Source organism: Rhipicephalus microplus, chromosome 2 (assembly GCF_043290135.1).
Source record: "Rhipicephalus microplus isolate Deutch F79 chromosome 2, USDA_Rmic, whole genome shotgun sequence".
Taxonomy (NCBI): Eukaryota; Metazoa; Arthropoda; class Arachnida; order Ixodida; family Ixodidae; genus Rhipicephalus; species Rhipicephalus microplus.
The window spans coordinates 51,982,692-51,998,651 of record NC_134701.1 but is presented as its reverse complement, the minus strand read 5'-3'; the positions used below and the strand labels follow the sequence as shown (position 1 = coordinate 51,998,651).

General features: G+C 47.3%; 1 protein-coding gene across 3 annotated transcripts in view; it reads right to left on the bottom strand.

Moving 5' to 3' along the window:
* Positions 1-15,960, bottom strand: part of Tsp5D (Tetraspanin 5D) — a 130,012-nt gene that overhangs the window by 46,314 nt on the left and 67,738 nt on the right. Inside the window, exon 2 of one of the 3 annotated variants that reach the window (XM_075886461.1) lies at positions 14,569-15,426. The exons of the other annotated variants lie outside the window; for them this stretch is intronic. Within the exon in view, the coding sequence (XP_075742576.1) occupies positions 14,569-14,973 (405 nt within the window). The 5' untranslated portion in view covers positions 14,974-15,426. The remainder of the gene's footprint in view (positions 1-14,568; positions 15,427-15,960) is intronic. 3 annotated transcript variants of the gene reach the window in all.

Genomic DNA, 15,960 nt, shown 5'->3' with positions numbered 1-15,960 from the left:
TTCAAACAAAACAATGAACATGAAGGCTTGCACTCTTACACCTCATGCCCACAGTGTGCGCTCGTGCCACAATATTAATTGCTACTCTATACTAATGTGGGGTACACATGTGTCGGGTACACTAAGGGACTCAGAAATACCACAGAACATACGATAACACAGGACAGAGATAGGTAGCCGTCACTTTTGTGGGACAATAAATACATTAAGACATTCTTTCGAACATTGAGCAAAACGAGTATTTGAATCTCGTTAATTCAGCAGAACCTTGCCTCGTTGAGGTCACAGAGAACATTCAATCCGCTTCAGCACAACCCGACGCATACACAAATCAGCGATAGGATATAAAAATTATGCCAATCACTTACAGTTAGGCGAAACAAAGCTGCATTGTTGGAACCTTAACTAAATAGTCTATAAACTAAATGTGACTGCATGCTATTGTCTTCACTTTCACGTCATGAAACACGTCATGTGATCCGTATCATCAGTGTGTCATAAAACATGTGATGTGATCATCTGTTTGCTTCTGTACGTAAAACAGACAGGAGGACGTTGAAATAACTGGAGATTACTGGAACATAAGAGATGTCCGCCTCGATAAAACAGTGCTGCTCGGCTGCTGACCCCAAGGTCGCGGGTACAGTCCCGGCAGTCTCATTTCAGTGGAGGCCAAATGGTTGAGGCCCATGCGCTGTATGTCAGTGCACGTTAAAAAAAACACCAGATGGTCAAAATTTCCCGAGCCTTCCACTACGATGTCTTTCATATTGATCTTGTGATTTCTGCAATGTAGAACCCCAGATAATATTATTACTGAAGCATAAGAGATCCCAAACCGGAAGCTTCCCTTTCTGTAAATGTTGAGAGTACACGCCAATGAATGCACAGTTTTTTTTGGCGACATAGGAATGAAGAAAGACATCTGATGATAGGGGCGTGTCATATCGATAATAGCTCACGCGTGAGCAAACCTTTGATTAACAATGAAATCAAATAGCTAGACAGTTATCTTTCACGTGGACCACCATGTGTGCCGGATTGAAAGGTTCGCATATTGCATGCACAGATGAGTTTTCTCTTCCGCTGTGGCACGAATCCTTCAGTAGGCGTTTGCAGTGGCCGACTTGTGCCCGTGTTTGCACGCCATGCCTTCTAAAATCATCCAGATGTTCACGCGCAGCGCTGCTAGGCACCAACTTCAATGCTTAACATTTATCTATGCAGCACACAAACTATGGACACGGGCACATAGTACTCCAGCGGGCGGACGCCCACTTTGAGACCTCGATGAACCGATGTCACAAATGACAAAGGAGGTCACGTGGGCCTGTTGTTGAACGGCCGTGCACGAAATTATGAAAACATGTTTTATGCATGTAAGGGAAGGTTTATAAAGCAAGCTGAATGATCCATCCATGAAGGTGCAACCAAGGTGACTATTCGAAATGAGGACCTCAAGAGGAATATGGGACGCCCTTCATCAAGTGCAGCATGTATGGGTCCGATATAAACTGTGCTTCAACATGGGCACATCGTCGCAGTGAAGCTTTGGTCATAGTGAGGTTGTCGCTGCGGCGGCTGCATTTTCGATGGAGGCGGAAATGTTGTAGGCCCATGTGCTCAGATGTGGGTGCACGTTAAAGAACCCCAGGTGGTCAAAATTTCCGGAGCCCTCCACTACGGCGTCTCTCAACTTCATGTGGTGGTTTTGGGACGTTAAACCCCACTACCAATCAATCAAATCATAGCGAGGTTGCCGTTGAAGCAAACGTTTTCCTCAAAAATTTCTATCACATGTTTTGATAACTTTCCACGGTGGCCGTGCGAAGCTCATATCTATGGAAAATCTAACACATCATCCGGGAACGTCTCAACGTTAGCTCAATTCAAAGGACTCTTTGGCTGGTTTGCACATACAGTGGAAAGGAGTATTTATGTTACAGGTGGATGGCGATCGCACTTGTGAATTGCGACGTGCTTGCGCGATGCAGAAATGCGCAAAAAGTAAACAAGGAGGCCATCTGAATTTGAAATGCACTTGAAGAGACTGAACCCCTACGTCAGGCCTCATGCATACGCAACAGGCGCACCTCAAAAGGTCACTGGCAACGTTTCACAAAATCGGCTTTTCATTCCTACACTACGGATGTCGCAATGTTTATGCTGCGGAGCACAAATACAGTGTATGACAATGTCACAGTTCCATAATATGAAATGTGGCAGCGACAAAGTGGAATTTTACGCGACGGCTAGCAGTAACTCTTTTGCTATCGAGCAAGACATTGATTTGGACGAGTTTGTACATGCTTAACTGGGAAAGCGCAACGCCAAAAAAAAATATAACAAAATAACGGACGAGAATGCAGGAACACAGTACACTGGACATTTAATTGGTACCCGGCCTACCATAACTCAAGAATACGCCAATGTGAGGAACATACTTCGCCGCGGTGGTCTAGTGGTTAAGGTGCTCGGCTGCTGATCCGCAGATCGCGGGATCGAATCCCGGCTGCGGCCGCTGCGTTTTCGATGGAGGCGAAAATGCTGTCGGTCGGTGTGCTCATATTTTGGTGCACGTTGAAGAACCCCACCCAAGTGGTCGAAATTTCCGGAGCGCTCCACTTCGGCGTCTCTCATAAATATATATATATATATATATATATAATTGTTTTGGGAGAATACACATAACACTGAAAAAAATTTTGAAGGAAGATTATTAACAGATTATCGTGAGGTATGAAATGCACTACCTTCTTACATACCACGTGACCTATCTAGCCCTCGTAACGAACTTGTGAAATGGTATTTCAAAAACAAAAAAGGGTTTTGTTGAAAACTAGGTTCTCCAAAAACATTAAAAAAACACATCGCACAAAAAAGTACAAATTGCGATTGCACAAGAATCTTAGTTATGTAACAGTTACCCTTCACTTGAAGAAAAGCCTGAAATGATAGCGCCAAGCGCTCCTAACAGCTAGACAACAAAGGCGCACTGCACCGCCGTTCGCGGCCACCTCGGGCGGGACCCCTTTCAAGGCTGCAGCGCGAGAGCCAAGAAACCTCGCCGCACCGACTATCTCGTAAAGCGCGTGCGTACGGCACTAAGTGATAAGCCAATGGTACTGATAACGCCTCACCACGCGAGTAACAACGTGTTGTTAATACGGCACACGTTTGCCAGTTCTATTTTTTAATATCGTGAGTCGCCACCGTCGATGTAAAACTCGCCATAATACATCAACCTGCGATTGCCACCCGCGCCGCGACTCGCGTAAAGCGCTCGCACCACACAGCGCAGGTAAGAAGCTCATGTCCGCGCAAACGAACCGCCGAACGTACACTGAAGAGGCCGCTTTCATTGCAAAGAAAAAAAAATGAACTCAATCTGAGGAACGGCCACCAACCAAAACACCAATCGAACGTAGCGCTAAGCCTAAAAGCTCGTGTAGCCCAGATCCGGCACGCAGCGACGATTCTTAAAGCGTTCGTTGCGAGTTTCGATTACGAAACGCAGCAGTGGCAAATCACCATACATAAAAACTGTGCCACGTGATCGCTGACGGGTCATGAGTCACGCATATATTGAACGCGCGTTCTGTCACCACAGCTTCGCAAATGACCAAGTGTTTATCTCAACCTGCGGACACCGATGTGCCGCGGATTTCACGTGCTATGGCTTTTTAGGGGCGAAGCTCCTTATGGCGGCATCCCTTTGTCCCTCGTAGCCGTTGTAGTGTGTAACAAGTATAACATATTGACCTCCAAGGTGGTGCCGGTGAGAGATTTCTTCTGTGCTTTGTTGAACAATAAAAAAAAATGTGCTCAATGTATATGCCAATGGCTGCTAATGGGGATCGAGAGACAGGAGCATTCGGCTTTTAGTTCACGCGCACGCTGCGATCCCCATTAGCAGCCTTTGGCATGTACATTGAGCACTATCTGACAAGAAAAGGTTACTACGTTATACTCGTTGGGTGTAACCTCCTTAGTCTTAGAAAGGTTTAGCGAGCGTTAAGCCGCAGTGCCATGAATACAGTGAACTAGTGTATACCATGAACTCGGAGTGGTTAAAGGTGGGAAGTAGACCCGAAGCGCAAGCCGTAAGAAAGTGTGCGCGTGCCACCTCTCGTTTAGTCCTTGGAATGTCCGCTGGATGGCGGTGCTTCTATATGGGGAATATGTGATGAAAAGATGCGAGATGGTGGTACTTGGAGCGTTAAATAGACGGACGAACGGACACACAGACAGATGCATGGATGGACGCATGAACGGACGCCGGGGCGGATGCATGGACGAACGCAGGGACGGACGCACGAACAGACGCCGGCACGGATGGACGCATGGACGGACAGAAGCAAGAACGGATGGACGGACGAATGCTTCGCCCCACTCTCCATCATTCACTCCGTGGATATGCTGCTATTTTTTTTTTCACCACCACGCTGGACAGTCGGTGCTTGCGTTGTCTTGATTTGTTACCTCGCGTCCGTAAATACATGTATATGTTGTTTTGTTTTTCTTTCTTAAAAGTTCTGCCTTGGCTGGTGTTTTGGTGCCTTAACCAACTGATTTAAACGCACAAGACTTGACCGAACTACCACTTTTGCGTTCTTGAATCTTTCGAGTCATTTTTCAATCGGCTAATTGGTCGCTAAACCAATTAAAAAGTATTTGTTACACCATTTTTTATGATTTAATTGGTAACTCAACTAAGATGTCCTCACTGGTTTCTTTGTTACTTTTTCACAAAAGTCCAGTCTGCGCGGCCAAAAGTGCGGAAGAAGGGGTTATAATTTTTTCTCTCGATTCAAAGACATTCCATCGGAACTTTCTCGCGAGGTGCGCAGCAGAGGTCAAATCTCCACGCCGCAACGAGATCGATCGCGCCGAGCAGGCCACGGCGGCAGGTCAGCGGCGAAACCTGACCGCGGCAGCCGATGTCAAGTAGGAAGTAAACGAGTAAACAAGCAAAGCGGCGCGTCATCGCGATGATCGAGTGCAGGAGGCGCACACGCTCGCCAACATCCCAGCACTCTCCTCGAAGGGCAATACGCATTTTGACGCGGTTCACGCCATGCGTATTCGACGAGACCCTTGACGGAACATCATCGGGAAAGACGACCCATAACATCCCCCCAAAGACACGTAGACACCCGAAAACTCCTTACTAGTTAAAGGGCTCGTCTTAAGGCTGAGGTTTTTTACACACCACGAACAAGCTCGGCAAATCGTAGAGTAGACCACAGAGATTACGTTTCTTGAATATCACAACACTGCGCCGAGCCTCCATTTCGCACTCCTTAATATACACCTGACCAATCCTCCTTCCACGCACACTGATGCAAAGTCGGCGACTTGGCGCAACACGCAGCTCGTCGATTAGTCTAAACCAGGTCTCAAGAAACTGTAGCGAAGTCAACGTCAGTTCCTGTTCCCACCCACAGCTACGATATTGAATAGGTGGATAGCAAAATGCCGCGTCGTCTGCTACGGTACTTCCGGTTCGAGGCCTATCCCTTTGCTGCTTCAAGCTGCCTATACTGTGCTGTGTAACCGGGAAGGAAACACGTGAAATTCTGTATTGCATTTGTTGCCGCTTGTTCAGTGATTATGTTCCTTTTTATTAGTTGCGAATGCATAGACGATATTTCATGCATTTCAGAGAACGAAGCGTGAAGTGGAAATGGGCAAACGCGAAGAACGGCAAGATGCTGGTTTCGAACGTAGCATGCGATTATGCTTTCATACATTTAGTAATCTTTTCCAAAACCACATAGATGTAGTATTTTCGAGCGCAAATGGTGACATCTTCATAATCACTCGCCTTTATGGCTACATGCGGCCGAATGTCAACATACGTTCAATGGCAACAGAAGTACGCGTACTCTACCGGATTTATGGAAGCCACTGAGCGCGTAAAAGACCCACGGTATAAAATGGCCGCTATATTAATGGTAACGTAGGACGTAAAACGATCGAAGTAGTTTTGAAGCAACGAGTAGCATGGTATGGCGCCTTTATTGAGTCAGATTTGCAAGCGTAAAGTGCCGACAGGCTGTGTTATGTAGGTTGTGTGCGGATAATTTCGCATATATTGAAACACGATGCCGGATTGCGTAAGGGAGCGATATCTCAAGTATCGGCGTAAAATATCCAGAAAACTATGAGCGCATTTCATTTTCAGAGTAAGAAATAGTTGACTATTGCCATTCACTATATCGAAGCTCGGGTGGTGTCCCTGTAACACAAAAACAAATCAATAATTTTACGGGTAAGCAGCGTGAAAACACAAGGACAGATATTGCGTGATGATATAATCTGCAGAAAATCTTACAATGTGAGAAAATATGCGTGATGACACCCTTCGCGGCGAAACCAGAAACATGTGTCCGGAGGTGCATGCCACGTGAATGAAGGATTACCGTTCGCACGATTGTGACTGTCTCATAGTTGTTATCCAACGAAACTGCATAGCTACCCAAAGTATTATGCAGCAATTCGTGAGAAAATGGCCCCGCGAGCGCTGGCCGAGAACATCATCGTGCGCACCAGTGACGGTATGCAGATCCCGCACGTCCCGGGGCTTCGAGTCCTGGGGATGTTCGTGGACGGCACCCAAACCAACGCCACGGCGGTCAAGAACATCACAACCAAGATGGGCATCGCAGCGCGCCTGGTCAAGCGAATGTCGTCCCGCTACCGGGGCATGAAAGAGAGGGGGCTCCTGCATCTGCTGCAGGCTTTCGTTATCAGCCACGCGGCATATGCGGGGGCCTTTCACCGCTGGACTGGCGCGGAACGAGCCAAGATCGACGCTGCCATCCGGAAGGCTTACGCGGGGGCTCTTGGGCTCCTACCAGGCACAAAGACAACGGCCTTGCTGTCTCTGGGAACACACAACACGCTCTCGGAGATCAGCAAGGCCCAGAGAGCTGAGCCGCCTGAGCGACACAGCCGCGGGCAGAGGATTACTCGATCGGGTAGGATTATTACCTCCTGGAGAACGCCCGGGAGCAGGACCGGACGGGGAGCTAGAAAAACAAGTCCCCCTGAGCGATGAGGCAGCGAGGAAAATCATTGTCTACCCGCTGCCAAAGAACATGGACCCGGAAAGGGATGCGGGCAGGCGAGCGGCGAGAGCAGCGGCGCTGGCCCGTCAACATCAGAGAGACGAGGGCGCAGTCTACGTGGACGCCGCAAGATATCGGGAAAGACGCAACGCCTTCGCAGCAGTGGTGGTCAGCGCTACGACTGGTAAACTACTAACAGCAAGCACCGTGCGCGCCCGAACAGCCGGCCAGGCAGAGGAGGCGGCGATAGCCCTGGCCACAGGTAGGCCGGGCACGCGCACGGTGCTAAGCGACTCAAAGCAGGCAATTAGGAATTTTGCCCGAGGCATGGTCTGGCGGGGCACTGAGCGGCTAGTGACGTCCATCGCGGCTTCGCGGGCTGCTCGCGGCGCCGCTACAGGGCCAACCATCGCCCTCAAATGGTTCCCAGCCCACATGGGACAACTGGCTCCCGACATTGAGAACCGCAACGAGGAGGCGGACGCTGTGGCCCGTGATCTCATCACGTGCCGGACCGCGGCAGCCCGTCTCCCTGAAACCAGCGGTGAAGAACGAGAAGAAGACCTCGATCCCCTCACCGACTACGGAGGGATCCTGGCGGCCTACAGAGAGGCCAGGAGAGCCTTTCCGCCCCCGCATCGTGAACTGTCACGTGCGGAAGCAGTGAAGCTCCGACAACTGCAAACGGAATGCGTGCTAACGCCAGCATTGGCCCGGCACGTATGCCCCGACATGTTTGTGGACGCTAAGTGTAGCGCGTGCGAACGTGAACTAGCCACCCTCCGCCACATCATGTGGGGCGGTTGTAACAGTGGTGTGAACAATGGGAATGGGCAGTGCCAGGACGCCACGTATCCCGATGAGGTGGGAGCATGGATACGCTCCCAAGACTTAAACACACAACGAAGGGCCATCCAGCGGCTTGAGGAGGCCCTGGCAAAGCAGACGAGAAAGGGAACCGACGCCCCGGACAACGGGACCGGAGGAGCTCGAGTATCCAATGCCTAGCCAGAGCACAACGTCCTCAAGATCTAGAGCCTGGGACTATAGGACTATTAGCTATAGTCTTTAGATAGGGAATAGGGAATACCCGCGCCCTGCGCGGACTTCCTGCACGCCGGATGCACAAAAATGTTGTTTCTCTCTCTCTCTCGACACGAGCTACACGGGGGCTCCGTTGTCGGCGGCAAATCGAGCGACTGGGCTGCGGGGAAGCATCGGCTGGCACCGGGTAGACGAGCAGGCATCGCAGCAAGCGGAAGTGCGTCGCCACTACGTCAATTACGGACAGTTGCCGAAGTAGGCGGAGTTACGAGAATGGGCTACTACACCGTTCCATCCCTGTGAAAATTTAAAACCAGCTAAAACCAATGTTGTAACCTCTGTAACTTCCTTAATCAAATCAGAGTTTATTTTCCGTTCTGTAATACAGAAAAGAAAGGACTGTGAGAAAACAGCCCCACACAAAAAATAACGGTAAAAATAAATACAAAGTCAATATTCGGAGCGGCAGCACCATCGCGCTAAAACAAGAAATATAGCACCTCACGGGTGCTACAAAGATGAAAGAAACATGATAACGCCATTTTCATCCAGAACAAAATATGACATATAATACACTACATAAAAAATACATAGCAACATTATACACTATATAGATCATAATCCCAGGCGTACCTACACGCGATAAAAAAAAAGAAATCTGTCTATACGAGTTATTTTGAAACTGAAAGAATAGGTGTATAAATGAATGTGTTTTTGTTTTAAAGATCAAGTGTTACACATTTGCAAATAATTCATGGGTGTCATGCGTGGTAAGAACAGTTAAATAAATCAAAACTTTTCAGGTCACAGCGATTGAAAAGAGCTGGAAGAGTGTAAGATAAACACTTTTTGCCTGAGTTTAACCCTGTTATATCAGCCTCCCATTTCTTCCCATGAGGGGTGGCGGACTTTTGATTCCTTGCACTCAGGTTGGCTAGAATTCTGAGATTTTTATCTGCCTTAGAGTTTCCAATCTGAAATTTCGGCTTAATACATAACTACATAGCTGGTTCACCTTAAGTATTCCCGAACTACAATATAAGGGTCCAGTGGATGAGCACAAAATGAGCAATAAATACATGCATAATGCATTTTTTCTGAAGCATGTATATTTTATCAACATTAGTAGCCGTCGTCGTACCCCATACCCATTGACAATAGTTTGAATAAGAGTTAAACAGTGAAAGACATAGCATATACTTAATTCTTTTTGGATGCGAATACCGAACATGTTACTGAGCTAACTTTTGCAAGACATATTCGACATGATAATCCCAAGTCATGTTCTCGAAAAAACGTTGTGCCAAGACATTTAGAATGGTTAACTAGCTCAATTTTACGAGTACTCAGTATTATATCAAGGTGGGATGAAATTATTTTGTTCTTTGCTCGAAATATAACATCTTTTGTTTTGTTTTCTATAATACTACACTCACCATTTGCTGCTGACCATCTTTCTAGTGGTATCCTTGCTTTATTATTACAAGTTCTTATAAGCTCGTTATCATGCCCTGAAAAGGATATACCTGTATCGGCATATATATATATATATATATATATATATATATATATATATATATATATATATATATATATATATATATATATATATATATATATATATATATATATAAGGGAAAGAGGTGTATACCTAGGGGCTCGTTTTTCCGAGTAATAATAACTTCCCCTATACATTCCTTGACACTATTGTCTGTTACATCGCATATATATATATATATATATATATATATATATATATATATATATATATATATATATTACATATGGTCTCTTTGGATTTATTTATCACATCGTTAGAATATCTGTTAAATAGCAGTGGTACCAATATGCTGTCTCTTGTGGCACTCCATATCGTACAGGCTGCATACTGGAGAAAAGTTTTTTTATGGATACAACTTGTCAGCTGGATAGGTAAGAGTCCATAGGCGACAGAGTCTGGCCTCAAATATCATAGCAGCGTAAGTTATTTAGCAATATTTTATTGTTAACTAAATCAAAAGCCATGGAAAAATCAACAAAAGCGCCAAGAGTGCCTTTTCTTGGAATTTTGTAAGTATGTACTCTTTTTGCTCCAGAAGTGCCAGCTCAGCAGATTTATTATTTCTAAATACATTCTGAGCATGGGTGAGTAAATAGCGCTTTTACGTAAAACTTGAAATTTGAGTGCGTACAAGTTTTCAAGTGCCTTTGAAAAACAGGCAAAATCGAAAGAGGTCTATAACAGCCTAAATCATTTCGATCACCTTTTTATAAAGTACAGTCACTTTTGCGACAGGAAAAACGAACTTCGTTAAGCAGACATTAAAAATATGTGCCAAAACAAGAGCGATAATATCGCAGACTTCCTCAACAGGGCGTATCTGAATTCGATCAACATCACAACTGGTGTGTTGACTGTTGCAGCACGTACTCGAAAGGTTCTTGCTGCAGCATGTTCACAAAGCAAGAGAGCACATGTAACAATGTTTTGACCGTGGGGTTGTTAACTGGCCCTTTAAGAAACGTCGCATCAATGTGCCATCGCCGCCGCGGTGCTAGAGTGAACGAAACGAATTGGCATGCTCCGTGCAGCATGCCCACCCATCGGAGCGGTTTCACCTCGTTAGCGGTGCTGAATGTCGCCCACTAATTACTGTGTCCTAAACTGTGACAATAACTACACGAAACTATACGCACCTACAGAACAAACGTTTCTTCAGTTTTCCGCCGTGTCTATATGCTTCAGAAATACGCCGCGTGAAGCAATCGATCGTGCGGGCCCGTTTATGAAGTGGACGCTGTATACCTCATTCGTTTAACTCTTCCACGCGAGTTAACTGATAACTTTTACCGTGATAAAGGAACCAAGGGGCAGCTGGCAAAGTGATCTGCACTTAGATTGCGGAATGAAATCGTCAAATCCAGCGATTCTCCCTCGTACGCAGCTGCTGTTTTTCCGCAGCTCGTCTATAGCGGTAGCCGTTCGGAAGTAGTAACAGCAAAAAAGAAGCCGCTCATTCCAGCCGAAATTCGCCGCGGACCGCGATAACTAAACATTTTATTCCCCGCGCACTGCCGTTGTGCTTAACAGTACACTGTGCGTGCAAGCGAAGCCGCGCCACGCCGTTCTACTGCGCTACGTGACGGCTGCAGATGAAAAGCTGGCACCTGATCAATTTACTCAAGGACTTACGCAGCCCATGCAATGACCACAAACGGAGCTGAACAGCTGCACAGAAAAGTTCGCGGAAATACGACGCATTTTATAATACAACCCATGCAGTTTTAACTCATGCCTGGCACAAATGCCATCGTTTACTATGCAATAAGCAGAGTAAATGACAAAAAAATAATGTTTACTAATATCTATGATGACGGCGTCTCCTTCTCTGGCCGGCAGCACGAATCGGCATTTCAGAACACCTTAGCTGTTACGCGTCAGTGCACGTCACAACGAAAAACCTGATTGGTTCCTTAAATTGATATCTGTTCATTTGGGGACCCAAAATGACCCAGCCTACCCGCTTTATGAAACCTGCCACCTTCGCGAACACGCACTCGCATTCAACGCGGGCTAGCCTACGGAAAGGCGACGATTCGTAGCACGCCCATTCAAACTGCAGAGGCCGCAAGTCGCCACTCGTGGCGCTGGCGGCACATTGGACTGCTGCGTCACCTGTAGGTGCCGCACTTGTGCTATAATAATAATAATAATAATAATAATAATAATAATAATAATAATAATAATAATAATAATAATAATAATAATAATAATAATAATAATATAATAATAATAATAATAATAATAATAATAATAATAATAATAATAATAATAATAATAATAATAATAATAATAATAATAATAATAATAAGCCACGATATGGTTATGAGGACGCCGCAGTGGAAGGCAGACAGAAATGCGACCACCGCTACCGATATCGAACCCGCGACCTCTGCGGCCGAGCAGCCGAGCACTGTAACCGCGACAGGACTGCGGCGAACATCGCACTTACGTACAGTTAACCGTTAAAAACAAGCAAGTCACCAAACGAAGCACTTTTCTCGGCACATAGCGCAATCAGGCAAGACCACACGTCGCAAATTCGTCCACCAGGTCGCAAAGTCAGGATTTGCAGCGTGGGCGGGCATCGATTTTTTTATTTTCTTTTGTGCAGGTCGAAGTGATGATTAGTAGTGGCTTGGCTCGGCTACGCCAGGATATACGTAGCATAAGCTAAGGCACGGACGGACAGACAGATGGACGGACTAGCGAGTGAGCTCACGACACGTCACTCCAGGAGGCATTCTCCGGCGCGCCAGCTGTGCGCCGTGTCGCGTCACTCGTGCATGCGCATCACTGCTCTAGATAAGCCGCGCGAAACTGCTCAACCTCAGTCAGTGTATTCAGCGCTGCTAGAACGATGCTACAAGCTTTCCTTTGAAAGCAGGTATCAATTAAGAGCGCGATAGCAACACTGGGAGAGAAGAGGAATTAGCGCAACAGGCGTTTAATTCTTCCTGTGTTGTTTCCGCGGTGTTATCTTTCGACGTAAGTCACCAACTTTCCCAAAGAACCACCCCCTTTTTTATGGAGGAAGTACGGATATTCAAGACTGCTAATTGTATGTCGTTCGACGTAAATCTTACAGGCATAACGAGAATTCGCTCGTTCTGATTCTGCGCTTTTGTCATCAACTTCTGCTAACAGCCGATTTCAGCGATACAGCGTGAAAATGAAAGGGGCTCCAGCACACTGTGAAGAAAGGCCTCTCTCTGCATCCCCTTGTACACCGAAAGCTTTCGAAAATGCATCTCAAAATCCTTAAAAACTATAAAAATGTAACATTTAACTGCTAGCTGCCTTCATGATTCTTTTTTTTTTTTGACGTGGCTGACATATCGGCATGACTAGAACATGGTCATCATCATCATCATCAGCCTGACTACGTCCACTGCAGGGCAAAGGCCTCTCCCATGTTCCGCCAGTTAACCCGGTCCTGTGCTTGCTGCTGCCAATTTATACCCGCAAACTTCTTAATCTCATCTGCCCACCTAACCTTCTGTCTCCCCCTAACCCGCTTCCCTTCTCTGGGAATCCAGTTTAGTTACCCTTAATGACCAGCGGTTATCCTGTCTACACGCTACATGTCCGGTCCATGTCTATTTCCTCTTTTTGATTTCAACTATATCCTTAACCCCCGTTTGTTCCCTAATCCACTCTGCTCTCTTCTTGTCTCTTAAGGTTACACCTACCATTTTTCTTTCCATTGCTAGCTGCGTCGTCGTCAATTTAGCTGAACCTTCTTTGTAAGTCTCCAGGTTTCTGCTCCGTAGCTTAGTATCAGCAAGATACAGCTGTTATATGCCTTCCTCTTGAGGGATAGCGGCAATCTACCTGTCATAACTTGAAAGTGCTCGCCAAATAAATGTGCACCACCTCATCCTTATTCTTCTAGTTACTTCAGTCTCGTGGTTCGGCTCCGCGGTTATTACCTGCCCTACGTAGACATAGTCTACTTAGGCCAGGTAATACTTGAAGTGCATCATTACCTATCTCGAAGCGCTGCTCCTTTCCGAGGTTGTTGTACATTACTTTCGTTTTCTGCAGATTAATTTTAAGACCCACCTTTCTGCTCTCATTGTCTAACTCCGTAATCATGAACATGGTATCACAACATTAATCATATAAATTAAATTAGCTCCTTAATTAGAGCAGCATGCGGTGGAGTCCTAATAAAAGAACTAACATCCTCCTGCGAATATCATAGTTACTGCGATATTTTCAAAATAAGGACGCTGGTAATTTTTGGGCAGTGATGAAATTCGATTTTTACGCCCCGTCATGAGGATCATCGCTGCGAGTGAAGCGCGTGAAATGCCATGGCCTAGTTCACCGATACATCGTGCCATTTGACTCTCGCAGAGAAGCCACAAAAGCTTTTGGGATACACACAATAAATATATTTTTTTTTATTTTTACGAGTGTTTGCTTCCTAGCGTCAACTTGCCGTATGGCAAAAAGTCACGAGTGCGTCTGCTTGCTTCTTCGCAGACCAGTGACCAGTTCCTCAATGAGCCTTTCTGCGAATCATGAAGCGCGTTGGTTTCGGTTTGAATTTAGCTGCGGAGGTTTGTCGTGATCACTTCTGCACAAGACTGCCAGCTAACGTATACCAGAGCGCCGTCATTCCGTCACAGCGACGATATCACCTGTAACACGTATTCGGCCGCAGGTGTATAACAAGAGTGACAGGGGGTGGGGAGAAAATTGAGGACCGTTGCGGTGCGCATACACGAACGACGAAAAATGCCGATACCGCGGAAGACAACTGCGACTACGGACCGGCCGGACTTTTTCGCCGCTTTTTAAGCGAACCACGGCGTTAATCTTCCTCGCCTTCTCGGAAGCATCGTCTCGACGCGCTTTTCGACAGCACCGCAAAAATCCCACCTGTCCGACTGGCACGTACGGCGTCCTTCCGGCAACCATGCCGGCCTCCTCGTCGTCGCAGGACGCAGAAACTCCACGGCGAGAGCACGAAGCAACGGTGGAGGCGCGGCTTTTCTGGTGGCTGCACAGCGGCGACCAAGCGGGCAGGGACACCGACCGCAGCCGGAGGACGTCCTCCGGAGACAGAGCGGACGGGCGACGACGCTGCAGCGCGGCCGACGAGCGCGCGTCGCCCCCACGCACCGCGAGGAACACCTGGGCATCTCCGGCGCGGGCGGACGAGCCAAGTCGGTCGCCCGGCGGGGGCGGAGGAGGCGCATCTCGCCTACTCGACCGCCGAGAGGCTGCAGCTGCGGACGGTGGGACCCGAACGCTGGCTCGGCAAAGACATCCGCGGCGCACCATGAACCAAAGGCACGAGAGAGACACTAGAAACTTCCGAAAGCCACAGCCGCGCACACCGTATAGCGGACAATGAGAGGCTCGTAAACCCGAGTGCCCGCGCGAGACGCATGCGGCGGCTCGCAGCAGCTGGAGGCGAGATCTTTTCGCCGAATCGGGACCGTGACAGCGGGTGCGCGCGGCCGAGCGGAATCCATTGACGACGGCCTCCGCGCAGTCGCCATTGTCGCGTGATGCGACGACGTCACCTCATCACGACGTCGCGGAGGATGGGTCAGCAAGAGAGACCAGCCTGGCCTCATTCCCGTGGTGGCGCAACGGCCAGCCCGGCCCAGTGCCCCTTGAAGACACGCAGGCGTTCCATCCAGTCACCGAGACTGCCCGGCACCGGCTTGTTTGTGCATTGAAAATGGCTTGGCGCTAGTCGGCAGCCGCTCTACACATGGCTCCCACCAACTGCAATGGGACGCGTGCAAGCTGCTCAGACGTAAACGTGAACGTACCCAACAACCCCCGTTCGCACGAGGCGATACCATCCATTTGTCGCTGCATGTATACGACTCTAGCTCATACAACTATGTAGTTTATCGACCAGAACAATCGCCGATTTCGTTGATTGGCGGCTGTTCTGGGCATTAACTAGTTACTAGCTACACGTTACCGCTAACTATAGTTACTTTTTAGCAACTTGTAGCTGTAACTTGTAACGTTATAGTTAGAGGAACTTGTAACTGTAACACTTACTTTTTTACACAGCAACTGCAACCTCAGATATCGTTGTTTTTGCGTCTGCTTTTATAAGAATTCCCCAACAGCAACGCTTTTAACTTTCTCAAACTTTCTTTCTTTCCCATACCCTCTTCACATTTCAAGTTTTTTTTTTATATTTGAACATACTACAGGCTCTCCACGGCTAATGCAGAAATGGGGACGAGAAAATACACTCTAAAACATGAAAAACAAAATACAGACACGAAATAACAAGAAAAT